Source organism: Mustela nivalis (genome assembly GCF_964662115.1).
Source record: "Mustela nivalis genome assembly, chromosome: 2".
NCBI classification, from domain to species: domain Eukaryota; kingdom Metazoa; phylum Chordata; class Mammalia; order Carnivora; family Mustelidae; genus Mustela; species Mustela nivalis.
Window position 1 is genome coordinate 37,644,076 of NC_139021.1, and position 14,107 is coordinate 37,658,182.

The following is a 14,107-nucleotide window of genomic DNA, read 5'->3' on the forward strand; positions in this document are numbered from 1 at the left end:
TAATAAAGCTTTTAGCTGCAGCTAGTAGGAATACATGGTCAGCACTTAAAACTAAAAAAGTTATGCTATACATCTATAAAAATTAGAAAATTATAAAAACTGCTTTTAAACTGTAACAAATTCTTTTGAGTAAAAAAAACACCACACACATAAAACAAGACAAAAAGCTATCTCAGGGGCGCCTGGGTGGCTCAGTTGGTTAGGCATCTGCCTTTGGCTCAGGTCATGATCCCAGGCTCTTGGGATCAAGTCCCATGTCAGGCTCCCTGCCCAGTTTGTTACCACTACTATTCAAAAATCAAGACACTTCTGGGGTGCCTGGGTGGCTCAGTGGGTTAAGCCTCTGCCTTCGGCTCAAGTCATGATCTCAGGGTCCTGGGATCAAGCCCCCACATTGGGCTCTCTGCTCAGCGGGAAGCCTGCTTCCCCTGCTCTCTCTCTGCCTACCTTGTGATCTCTGTCTGTCAAATAAAAATCAGGACACTTTCAAAATCTCAGAAATTCATACTGTGTCAGCCCAACTCTTATTAATGACAACCCGGCTCTGGGGACATTATGAAGTACCCTGGATCAGAATTATAGCTCCAAGGGTAGAAAAACAGCCCTCGATTTCTAAGTGGGGCATGCAGTGTGGAATACTTTCAGCATGTGGAATGGACTAGGAATGTATTTTACACTCTACAGTGGGAACGGAAAAGAACTTACAAATGGAATCCAGAAAGCCATGCCCCAGCCTTTGGGGAACAGGATGTCCCAGCCACTTCCCCAGCCTCGTCGGTCATCACCGGTCACCTTCCCTGGCTGCTGAATCAAAAGTATAGGTATCTTGGATTCCTGGGGACCTAGAACAAGCTGTGACCCGGGCACCAGCAATTCACTTCTTCTCCGGTTTAAATCCTAAAGCGGAAGAAAATCATTCAAGACAAACAACCCTAATTTTCTGGGAGATTCTACTGGCTCTCCTGATGAGCAGCTTTAGAAAGTTAAATGCTCTTTCAAAAAACAAGGGAAAAAAATGTTCTCAGTAAATAAATGGAAGCCATTTGAAATACATGGTATTCCTCCTTCAGTGATTTTCCTCTATACAAGTGTTTCAGTAGAAAATGCCAAATTATCTTAAATTTGAGCTACACTATACCAGATGATTCAAAGTTATATAATAACCCACATCCATTCTGCTAACTCTTATGTCAGGATTAATTTTGTATTTGGATGTTCAGTCCTTACATTTACTTTGGTTAAGGTTCGTTGTCAGGAGGCTAAAAAAAAAAAAATGGTGGGTGACATAAACAAACAAACAAACAAACAAAAAAAGGTACAAACAATAACTTCTCAAGGAGGGGCGACTGGGCAAACACTCTGGGGCGCTTGAGAAATTTTTTCACCAGGTCTTAAAGATTTAAAGATGCTATAAATTACTTGTTATGTGGACTGTAGGGAGTGGTGCACAACAGCCCCTCAGACTTGTCTTGCCAGCTGTAAAAAGAGATGAACGGGCAAGAGAGAGGCCTAGCACCCACAGGAAAGACTACACAAGAGACCGCCGCCACGCAGCCAGTCTGCCTCCTACCTCACGGATGCTCCTTGATCATGACCAAGTCCTAAGTAATCTTCTCACCTCTGGGCTGAGTTTCCACTACCATCTCTACATGGTGTTGATTCTAAAATATCCATCTCCTAGCCCCAGCTTTTCCTCCTGGGATCAAAACCCGTCTCCTGGGCATCTACTCGGACGGCGAAGTCCTGAGGACCTTCCAACTCAAGTTTATCCAGGACTGAATTCATCTTCCCTACGGCATCTGCTCTCCTCCTGTGTTCCCCACCTAGCTGGGCGACTGACTCACTCACTCATTCATCCATCCATTCACATGTCTGCTCTTCATTCATTGAATTCCAAATGTTTACTGAGTACATTTTATGTGACAAACACTCTTCTAGAACTTGGGAATACAGCAGTGATAAATCAGGCTCTGGGTCTCTTTTACCTGAAGTACTGAATTCAAGCTAGACTCTTAGGAGCTAATTTACATGTCTCCTCCTTTCCCACTTCCGGCCATCCAATCAATGACTGTGTTTTGTCTTCAACCCCAGCCCCTCCACTCCACCCACATGGTCTCAATTCAGGCCCCCCTCATGTCCTCAATTAAGGACTATTTGCAGGGTCTCTTTTAAGGCCATCCAACCACAAGCCCTCTCTTCAGCTCCTCTGCTCGAACCCCCATTCCTAGTTTAATCTACCTTCTACTGTGTTGTGGGGTAAAATCTGATCACATCATAGCTCAGCTTCAAACCATCAGTGACGCCCTATGTCCTTAGCCCAAATCCTTTAAATACTTCAAGGTCTCTTATGCTCTGAACCCTTTTTACTTCTTCATCTCCTGCCCCACCCTCAACTCCAAGCTACTGACTCACTTAGAAATTCCTGAACACATCATCCTGGACCCTTGCACATGCTGGTCTCACTTCCAGCAGCCTTGGCTCCTGGCCCCCAAGAAGTCTGGTTTAATTCTGTCCACCCACCTAAGGGTCAGGTCAAACACCAGCTCCCCCATCCAGGAAGCTTTTCCCAACTTCCCTAGTCTGGGCTTAGTGCCCCTTCTTTGGGCTTCCTTTGACCCTGTACTTTCTCAAACATATCCTAGCCATCTAGCCCATCAATCTACTATAATCCCTGATCTGGGTAAGAGCTCAATCACTGTGATATTAAAGATAGAACATTTAAGGGAAAAAGAAAATAAAAGAAAAACATATATTTAAATCGTGGAATTATCATTTTAAGAAAAAGTCTTTGTAGTAAATTTTTCTTAAGATTATTCTTCTCTAAGAACAGAAAAAAATCATAAGTAAGGCATCAATAAATTGAAAATAAAAGGGAGTCTATGGGATTCTCTAAAGGACGAAATAACTTTTACAGCATCTCGAGTGAGGAATTTCAACCTGTCTTCAGGACTTGACCAACAATCCTTACACCATTAGTTACCTGATCCGAGATTTTATTCTCTGTGACATTCTTACAGATAGCTTGGTTCCAAATAAAGCTATGCGCACAATCCACAGGCACACCCTCCAGAAGCAGTTGTCTAACTTTCTCATTATCTAAGAGGGAAAAGAAAGAGCCTTCAAACTACATCCTTTAGATCAATGAAGTCAAACTCTAAACATTGCTGGTTGACCTTCTGTTACAAGAAAATATTTTGTAGGTGCTCACTTAACTTCTCTAGATGAATTTAGTTGACTAGAAATTAAGCTACTCCTATAGTTGGTTTCATAAAAAGCAAAGGCTCCTAAACTTATTTTTTGACATGTATTTTTAATGTATAAGATATAAAGATCACAATCAGGTAAATAACTGCCTAATCCCACATTTAAGATAACCAAATTCTAGGAACCCCTGCACAGTGAACAATTTCTTTATAAAACGATAGGACAGTACAAGCCATATTTTAACTGTTCATTTAAGGGCTCCTTATATCATTCCTGTCCCAACAGCTGTGAGCCAATAGATACCAGCTTTTTCTTCTGCTCTATTATTTCAAGTCTCTTATAATCCTTTTCCATTCAACTGAATATTTATTCCTTCTGTAAAACATGTTTTTCTCATTCCTTTAAAATGAGCCTATTTTCTGTGAAATGTATTGTTTCATCCCTTTAAAGAAACTGCACCATGCCAAAAAGTACTCCAGTGGGAAAAAAAGGAGAAACTTTTTCAATTAGAAACACATATACTGATAGAAGAGATTTCCCACATGAAGTCATTGAAACACTAGGGGGAAAAAAATCTTCCAACTCTCTTTTATTGGACTGAAAAATTAAAAGAAAGAAAATCAGACAATTCATGAATTTTGGCTAACGTCTAAACTACCTACACAGAAAGGTCACACTCAAAGGCACATACCTGCATGGGTCTGATGGCTGGAAAAAAATAAGGTGGAATCGACTGGCCCACAATGTGACAGATTTCAGGGGAGAGCAAAGATAGAGAAAATTACATTGATGTAAAGATCTGAGATCAAAGCTCCTTAAAGAAAAACTGCTTCTAGTCCTCTGCTGCTCCTCATGGAAGATAATAACCAACAGCATCTTGAGTACCAATGCTGTGTATGTGAAAGTTCCCATGGCCTGTCTAGGAGCAAACAGGCTCTGTTTCAAACAGCCTCTGTCCACCCAGAATCGCTTCCCTGTGGAGAGCTGCCAACAATGTGAGTGGCAGAACTGGGACTCTACAAAAGACAGGGCTGAGCCTGAGGCTTGCAAAGGCACAAAAAAGATGCTCACAACTCCAAATATTCTAAAAAATAATAATAAATAAATAGATGAAACAAAGTAGGTAGGACATCCAGACAATGGAATATCAGTCAGTGTTAAAAAGAAATGAGCTACTGAGCCACAAAGAGACATGGAGGAACCTGAAATGCTTACTACAAAGTGAAAGAAGATATCTGAAAAGGCTACATACTGTATGATTCCAATGCGATGACATTCGAGAAAACACAACTATGAAGACAGTGAAAAGATTAAGGACTGGGAGAGAGGGAGGAATAGGCAGAGCACAGATTTTTAGAGCAGTCAAACTATTTCATGATACTACGATGATGGACTCATGCTGTTCCAAATTTGTCAAATCCCACAGAATATAAAACACCAAGAGCACACCCTGATGGAAACCGTGGACTTTGGGTGACAATGATGTGTCAGTGCAGGTTCATGGAGGCTGTGTGTATGTGAGGGCAGGGGAATACAGGAACTTTCTATTCCTTCTACTCAACTTTGCTGTGAACCTAAAACTGTTCTAAAATATAAACTCTATTTAAAACATATCAGAGTATGCCTGAAGGCAAAGGGAAAGACCCTTTTAGGTCAAGAGTCTAGTACTGAGGGAAAAAGAATGTTACCAGCTGAGCCAGCATGTACCTAAGTGGGCCTAGAATGACAACTGATTCTGAATGGAATTCTAAATCCTTGGCCCAAGACCCAAATAAAGAATACTTTCTTTCATACCAGGCAAAAGCCTTCTAATTCACTGCATAACTACAGAATAACTTAAAGGTTGAAGGAAATAGTTTCTCTTTCTTAAATGTATTTGAAGATGACCAAATTTTAAATTAAAACTTTCTTAATAAGTTTTCCTTAGGGAAGCAAAGGAAATTAAAGTTTGCCTCGTTTGGGAATCAAATATACCAAAGTTAGTCTTCAAATTCACTCTATTCTAAATTAAACCTGCAGAACAGTTAAAAGGGACCAACTGAAGCTATGAGGGCTTTTTCTCCCAAGAGCAGAAATGGAGGAGTTGGTGCAAAATGACCAATAATTGGACACTTCATGAAGTCACCTGCAGCTCCGTGCTCTAAAGGTACTTGGAAAAGCTGTAAAAAGGGATGATCTCTCACCTATCCCTCTAAAGCCAACTCGAGTCTTCCTGTGTTTTGGGTACACACTATCGAAGAGTACATAAAGAGAAAGATTAAGGAGAATAAATCCTACAATGACAGTGCAACAGGAATTATATTTCAAAAATCTCACATGGAGAGCCAGTTACTTACATAGTGCAATGCTGTTGTTAAGTCGAAAAGATTTGCAAAAACAAATTAGTAATATTCAAATCAAAATCCAGGATCAAACGATCAAGTAAACTTCTTCAGCGCATCTGACAATATGCACCGTTACTTCAAGTTCTTCACCGAAAGACTATTTCCTTCCCTACAGTCTCAGTCTTGCTATTCTACTCCCAACACTTCTGACACTCAAACGTGCAGCCATTTTCCTGAGAGCAAGCAATCCTGCAACAAGGGCTGGGTGTCCTACAATTCACACCAGTTCTGACACACCTTCCTGGAGATGGTGTCAGATCCCAGAGGTTAAGGACTCAGTCCCACAAGACTGCCCCTTCTTCAGATGCCAGTTGGAAGTCCCTGGTCTCCAATACCTCTGACCAGCTAGCTAGAAATTGGTCCCACCTATACGACCCCCTCCTCAAATTCAGTAATTGGCTAGAATGGCTCCCAGAACTCAAGAAAAGTTTACTGACTCCATTACTATTTTGTTTTGCTTTGTTTTTTAATGAAAAGATTTAACTCAGCCAACAGCCAGATGGAAGAGAAACACGGGGTAAGTATGAGGGAACAAGGGAACAAGGAGGCCCTGGCCCTCTTCAAACTCACTGCCCTCCCAGCATCTTCAAGTGTTCAGCAAACGGGAAGTTCTCCAAACCCCAACTGTATAAGATTTTACACAGTCATAATCAAGTAGGCATGACCAATTAAATCATTGCCTGTTGACAATCAAACTCAATCTCTAACCCACCTCCCCCTCCCAGAGGCAGGTCTGGATGGGGCAGGGGTAGAAGTGTCTGAGAAAGTTCTAATGCTCTAACCTTGAGGTTGGTTCCCCCGTAACCAGCCCACCATCCTAGAGACTTTTTACCTCATTAACCTAAAAGTTGTGACTGAAAGGGGCTTTAATGAATAAGAAAAGACACTCCTTTAGCCTTTAAGGCTTTAAGGCTGTTATCACTTAGGGAATTACAAGGACTTTAGGAGCTCTATACCAAGAAAGGGGCAGCTGCACGAAGACCAAAATACATATTTCTTATTATATCGCAATATCACATTCATATACCCCCTCTTTTCAGAATCCTCGAATCCCCAGTACACACAAGACAGTTTGTCCTGCAAATAAGAAGGGCAAACCCTTCTTTGTGGTTTAAGTAGCACCAAAATTGGTCCATTTTGTCCAAGTTAAAATAGGCAGAGAACGACTTCAGATGTAGAAAGAGAAACTGGAAGTACATCAGAGAATTAAGTTTTCAATCATCATGACACCGAGACTCTTCCAAGGGATTAATCTTTTATTAATTGACCTGGCTCATCAAAGTCTATTTCTAACTTTAGTTTTAAGTTATCATCCTAGATGATATGTTACATCTATTAGTGATATTGTTATAATCCTAATTCCTCAAAAAGTTTATTTTTTTATGTAGCTCACATACCATTACTTCTTCAATGAAATTACCTAAAACAGGTTTTAATAAAATACAACAAGGACTACCAAGATGGTAGGCTCTTAAAGAAATTAAATCATATGTCTTAAGGTAGACTTTAATTTTCCTGGAACTAATTCCTATGAAGATAAAAGCATTAAAAAGAATTTAACACGTAACTACCTCATTCCAAAAAGGGATCTGAGGCAGCAAGGGAAAGTAAGTGGAGTTGAAACTACATCTTTAAGGCAATTAAGATAGTCAGTGTTTAATACTCAGTCAACACTGCAACTTTGAGGGTTGCATCAGACAATAATGCCATTAAAAAAGAAAAGAGGCAACAACTCACTGAGTAATGTCTGAGGCTCCATGATTAACTAACCTGCCGACAGAGCTTCAAACTCCTCTCATCCAACCCCCCTTTCATGTAAGGATCTGACAGACTAATTTGTTGCTCCTTTAATAAAGCTATTAACTACATGTGGAGGTTAAAAAAAAAACAAAACTGAAGTTATTACTACACATACCTGTATTTTTCCTCTCAAAATTCAGAAGGTAATTTTAATGATTCTTCCAATTCAGTATTTAAATGACAGTAAATACAACACGATATTATCACCATTGTTGAGAATCAGATCAGACTAAAATTTTAGCAGGCTCCTAACCACCAGCTGATGCCACCCCACCCAACAACCTCCCACAGGCCACTCTACTGAGTCTAAACCAAGACTTCTTACCCTTCAGCACCTGGGATGGCCTTGCCAGGATTCGAACCTGGATCATCTGTATGGTCAGACAGAGGCTTCCAATGAGCACAAGACCAGCTGCGGGTGCAGATCCCTTCCTCACAATTAAAATTCTGAAATGCCAGGCATTTTCAGAGAACCTAGTTTGCAGAACGACAGGTTTTTACCAGATACTAAAAATAAAGAACTCAGGGAAAAAAAAAAATGAACATAAGGATAAGGCTACACGTCTCCTAGCTAAAAGATACTTCCATACACACCATCTCCTTTGGTTATAATCACCTTGAAAGGGAGGCAGGTAAAGATCACCCTAACTTTTTACAGATGAAGTCAATGCAGACCTGTCAGAACTCTTCTCATAGAACTAAACTACTCAAAATTGAAAGGAAAACCAGGAGTGTTCTAGAAACTTTACCTTGGCATTTTTCTGGATTGGGCAAAACTTTGGACCTCTTTGGAGGCAAATTTATTCGAGGATCCCCAACAGTCAGTCCCAAAATAGTACCGGCTGGAATTTCTGCTGGTGATGTAATTCCTTTAACAAAAAACAAATAAAACCCAACCTTTTACAAAGTCATTCACAATATATACACTTGCTTGAATATTCAAATTTTTTAATAAAAATTGCTTCTTGGGCTAATTATTAAAAAACCTACATTCCTCTTTTGTCCCATTAATACTTGAAGAGAGTAAATTAACATTCATAGAGAGTAACATTTCTTACCAAAAACATTAAGTTAACATAACAGATTATTTTACAACATAGACATGTAGATTTCCATTAGTGATAACTACAGTAGCTTCACACACAAACATAACTGTGTAAGGATAAGTAGAGACCTTTGTTTCAGTACCTGGGCTATGTGTTTACCTATCATATCAGAATGCCAGTTATTTGGCATATTAACATAAACTCAGAGTTTCCTAATTCACTGAGTCAGGCACCACTCTTCCATGTTCTCTTGCTATATTATGACAAGGAGTTCCAAGTTAAAAAGCACTGCTCCATGTAGTTAGCCCAACTGTAAAACACTCTTTTAATGCACTTCCCACTCCTCCCTCCGTCCCCAAACCACCCGGTCAGTCTTCCCTCTGAATACCTCCCAACAACTCAAAAATGGCTTCTTGTCTGTGATGAAGGGAAACGCTATCAGGATTCTTACAGGTTTCAAACCACCAGTGGTGAGGTGTCTTCTCCGTGTCTTCTCCCTCCTGAAAAATAACAACTCCTATTCACCAGAGAAATGATGAATCAGACTTGATCATTGTTAGGGCTGAGATTCGTAGACAACTGCTCCCCTGTTTAACACACTAATTCACACCAACCTAAGTGCTCTTCTAATCAGAGGCATGGACATAGCATTACACTTCTCTCAAGATTTCACACACTAAAAACCACACCTATGGTTTTCAGAGAGACACCTGTGTTCTTCTCTCAGCACACTACTGAGGAAAGAGGCCTGCCCCTTGCTCCTCTCCCACTACTGCCAACTTCATACCAATTTAAGCAATAAGACTTTCCCCACAAAAAGAAACACCAAACCTACACGGTCTGAAGAAATCTTTGGTAAAAGGATATCTTACAATTGCTTTATTCCTAGAAACTTCAAATAAGATACACAAGTCTTCTACTTGTATTTTTCCCAGATAGAATGAGGAATTGAGCAAGGTTTCAAAAATCATCTCAGGGGTACTTGGCTGGCTCAGTCAGAAGAGACTGAAACTCTTAATATCAGGGTCATGAGTTTGAGCTCTATGCTAGTACAGAGATTACTTACATGAATAAAAATATAAGAACCTGGGGTGCCTGGGTGGCTCAGTCAGTTAAGCATCTGCCTTTGGTTTGGGTTGTGATCCCAGGGTCCTAGGATTGAGCCCCGTCTCGGGCCCCAAGCCCAGCGGGGAGCCTGCTTCTCCTTCCCCACCCTGGTTCATGCTGTTGCTATCTCTGTCTCTCAAATAAATAAATAAAATCTAAATAAATAAATAAATAATTTGAAAAAAGCAAAAAGAAAAAAGAAAACCAAAAAGCACCTCCTTACCAGGTGCACACAGAGCACGAGACTTACAGCCATGATTCATACGGAAGTTCACTGAAGTAGGACATGCTCCTACAGATTCTATGGAAGCAACCTGTTAACATACGAGCTATTTATGTCACTCAGATAGCATAGCTTATTGGTTTAAAACACAGGCTCCGGAACCAAACTTCTCAGGTTCAAATCCTCCCTGAGCGACTTACGAGCTGGAATGGAGCCCCTCCTCTGTGCTAAAAACTGGGGGACAGAGTCCTTGCCCTCACCAAGTTCAATATGAACATCGCCTAAGTACACAAGCAAATCTAAACATATAAACTGAGAAATGTACAAAATGCAATGAAATGCAATATAATTGATTTCATTTAACTTGGGGGTCAGGAAGGGATTCCAGAGAGAAATGAGATGAAGGCTCAGGTCATGATCCCAGCATCCTGGGATCGAGTCCCACATTGGGCTCCTTGCTCCACAGGGAGCCTGCTTCTCCCTCTGACTCTGCCTTCCACTCTGTCTGCCTGTGCTCGCTCCCGCTCGCTCTCTCTCTGACAAATAAATAAATAAAATCTTTAAAAAAACAAAACAAAAACAAAAAACAGAGGATCAGAAGGGAAGGGAGGGAAAAATAAAACAAGATGAAATGAGAGAGGGAGACAAACTGTAAGAGACTCTTAATCATAGGAAACAAACTGAGGGTTGTTGGAGGGGAGGTGGAGGGATGGGGTCACTGGGTGATGGCCATTAAGGAGGGCACATGATATAATGAGCACTGGGTGTTCTGTAAAACTGATGAATCACTGAACTCTGCCTCTGAAACTAACAATACACGGTGTTAACTGAATTTAAATTAAAAAAAAACAAAAAAAAACAAATAGCCCCAGAAAATATGCACCACACAAGTACAAACAAACAAAAAATGGCACAGAATTTTACTAACTTTAAGGGCTCTGTTACCCACAAAACTCACAAAACTCACCATCTACATGGATAGTCTGCATTTAATAAGAACAAGTCTGTTCTAGAAGTGGAAGGTGACCAAGTCTTTGATAAGAAGCAGAGACAGAGAAAGAAACATTTATAGGCCGTGGCCCCAAACGGTACCGAAATATGTTAGGTCTCACAAATTTGCTAAGAAGGACATGAGTGGAATAAAGCACCACAGTCGCATTTACTCTCACGGTCTGGACAGAAGCGGCCTTCAGCGCCTCGGTCAGGATGGAGTGGGAAAGCGGACCGATCAACCGGAGCCTGTTCATCTCCATCGTCAAATCACTGAAAGAGAGAAAAGGTCTCGAGATGGAAACGTCCACCGTACACAATGTCTGAGCCACTGGTGAAAACAGAGCAAGTCTTCACTAAAACTATTCAGTGGGTTCAGAGCGAATCCAGCCTGTACCTGATTATAATGCCTGTGGTTGCGGAGATCCAAGAAGATGGCTGGTGTGGGTCTCTAGTTCCGTCACCGATGACTTTTTTAACGGGTTTAGCATTTTCTCCATCATCTTTCCGTTTTCTTTTCTTGCCAATTTTCTCATCAGGCAGTTCAGTTTGGCTTTTTTCTTCGGATGTTGTCGGCAGGGGGCCGGGGGTGCAGACGGTGGGTTTGATGGGTTCCACACACTGGCACGCTGCTTTGAGTTCCTCTAAAATATCCTAAGGAAATATTGAGACACTTCAGGGGGTTTAGTTCATATGATTTTTTACTCCCTTTAAAAAATTTACATCTTGGGGTGCCTGGGTGGCTCAGTGGGTTAAAGCCTCTGCCTTTGGCTCAGGTCATGATCCCAGAGTCCTGGGATCGAGCCCCACATCAGGCCCTCTGCTCAGAGAAGAACCTGCTTCCTCCTCTCTCTCTCTCTGCCTGCCTCTCTCCCTACTTGTGATCTCTGTCTGTCAAATAAATAAATAAAATCTTTTTAAAAAATAAATAAATAAATAAATAAATAAATAATAAAAAATTTACATCTTTATCCCTTTACAAATTAAATGAAATTCACCACCATCAAAAGCTTTTGGGGCGCCTGAGTGGCTCAGTCGTTAAGTGTCTACCTACAGCTCAGATCCTGATCCCAAGGTCCTGGGATGGAGCCCTGCATTGGGCTCCCTGCTCAGTGGGAAGCCTACTTCTCCCTCTCCCACACAAGCCCCCTGCTTGTGTTCCCTCTCTTGCTGTGTCTCACTCTATCAAATAAATAAAATCTTAAAAAAAAAAAAAAAAAAAGCTTTTTTGTTGCTTCTAAACATGGCATGGCATTTGAAACAAAAAAGCTCCTAAGTGTCAGAGGCGCCTGGATGGCTCAGTTGGTTAAGCCTCTGTCTTAGGCTTGGGTCATGATCCCAGGGTTCTGGGATTGAGTCCCGCCTGCTTGTGCACTTCTCTGTCAAATAAATAAATAACATCTTGGGACACCTGGGTGGCTCGGTTGGTCAAAATCCCACAGTCTTGGGATCAAGTCGTGCATGGGCTCCTTGTTCAACAGGGAACCTGCTTCTCCCTTTGCCTGCCTCTCCCTCTGCTTGCGCTCTCTCTCTCTGACCAAAAAAAAAAAAAAAAAAAAGAAAGAAAGAAAGAAAGAAAGAAAAAATCTTAAATAAATAAAATCTTTTAAAAAAAACCAAACTCCTAAGTTTGTGAAGGTTAATGAAAGAGTAATGAAAACAACATGACTACTCTGAACAGTTAACATTTTTTTGAAAATGAGGTTAAAGAGAAAATTTACGGCTTACCATATGAAACCAGTGAATAGACCAAAAAAAAAGATGAACAGAGATTAAAAATCATCAGACTTACTTAAAACAGCTACTCCTCATCAAAGAGGCTCTGACAAGCACATAGATACCAGTGAATTCAGTCATCACGGGAGCATCAGACCAAATGCAGCCCTTCAAGCCACTATTTATTCAGTGGGTCTTTATCTCTACTTTTGCATATGGTTTACCAAAACGTAAAAGGTCAAGATTTGCTTCGTTTCATATTCACATAACATTTTTTTCCTTCTATTCAAATACCAAGCTATCTGCCCAACTTTTATACTACTTAAACTTCCAAAGCACTGATTTCAATGGTAATTAAGAATGCAGTAACAGGGGCACCTGGGCGGCTCAGTTATTAAGCATCTGCCTTAGACTCAGGCCATGATCACAGGGTCCTGGAATCAAGCCCCACTTCCCCTGCTCAGCGGGAAGCCTGCTTCTCCCTCTCCCACTCTCCCTGCTTGCATTCCCTCTCTCGCTCTGTCAAATAAATAAAATCTTAAAAAAAGAAAAAGAATGCAGTAACAGAGTTGTGAGGAAATCATCTCAAGGATTATACCTGTTTAAGCGTTGGATGAAGCCAGATCCACAACTGCCTGCTCTCAGAAGTGTGACTGGGGGTCCTCTCAGACTTCCAAATAAACGTGACAGGCCCCAGCATCTCTCGAGGGTATCTGTTTGTCCGATAGAGCAGGACACTTCCTTGGCACTTCCCAGACAGGCAGTGAACTGCCGCGAAAGTCAGTCCTGATGTAAACAAAGACAACACGTAACACGTCATGAACACGTCATGATCTCGGTGCTTAGATGGCGGTGCTATCGCCCGATCGCCACACTGTTTCTTGTTGTCTATCTCCCTGAGGGATGAGGTTTGCTTTTGATCACTGCATAGATCAAGGCCTGGCACACGGTAAGTTCTCAATAAACAGTGAATGAATGATTTGAAGAGGTTTCTGCCTGACTGAAGTCACTCCACCCGAACAATGGCTCTCTCACTTAACACCTGACAACGTTAGAAATGATCTGAAACAACCCCCACTTCTCTAACATTAACACGCTCCTTGGGAACAAGAACTCTCGCATTTTGATAGATGTTTAAATTTCAAAAAGCTTCCTTGCTAGGGATATGAGTAAATACTCAAAGACTAAAATAGTGCTCAGCTTTGAAAAAGGTTTACCTGCATCTATGCTACACATCGGAGAAAGAGCCTTCAGGATTTCTTCCTCTTTGCCCTTCAACTCCAAACAACAGTAGTAGGATAAATCCTGCACAGAAGGAGAGACATAATTAAATACTCAGGAAAGGACATGGGGGAAAACTGTGAGAAGCCAAAGGCCACATCAGAAAAACTTCCACAGGTCCATGACACAGACCAAATTGCTAAAGCTATCATTTCATAAATCAAAATCTGAAATCTGTCTATTCCTAGCATATTAGCAAATATTCTTTTTTTTTTTAAGATTTTATTTATTTATTTTATAGACAGAGATCACAAGTAGGCAGAGAGGCAGGCAGAGAGAGAGGAGGAAGCGGCTCCCTGCTGAGCAGAGAGCCCGATGCGGGGCTCGATCCCAGGACTTTGGGATCATGATCAGAG

At 41.1% G+C, this 14,107-nt stretch overlaps 1 protein-coding gene across 4 annotated transcripts in view; it reads right to left on the minus strand.

The window, feature by feature from the left end:
- The window catches only part of POP1 (POP1 homolog, ribonuclease P/MRP subunit), a 36,290-nt gene that overhangs the window by 9,775 nt on the left and 12,408 nt on the right, over positions 1–14,107 (minus strand). For 2 of the 4 annotated variants that reach the window (XM_082722795.1, XM_082722793.1), the window contains exons 6-13: positions 13,688–13,775; positions 13,069–13,256; positions 11,152–11,408; positions 10,877–11,027; positions 8,823–8,934; positions 8,138–8,257; positions 2,981–3,096; positions 706–897 (exon numbers count right to left, since the gene is read on the minus strand). In XM_082722795.1, coding sequence (XP_082578921.1) covers positions 706–897; positions 2,981–3,096; positions 8,138–8,257; positions 8,823–8,934; positions 10,877–11,027; positions 11,152–11,408; positions 13,069–13,256; positions 13,688–13,775 — 1,224 coding nt within the window. The remainder of the gene's footprint in view (positions 1–705; positions 898–2,980; positions 3,097–8,137; positions 8,258–8,822; positions 8,935–10,876; positions 11,028–11,151; positions 11,409–13,068; positions 13,257–13,687; positions 13,776–14,107) is intronic. The other 2 variants (XM_082722796.1, XM_082722794.1) reach the window with 2 other exon arrangements.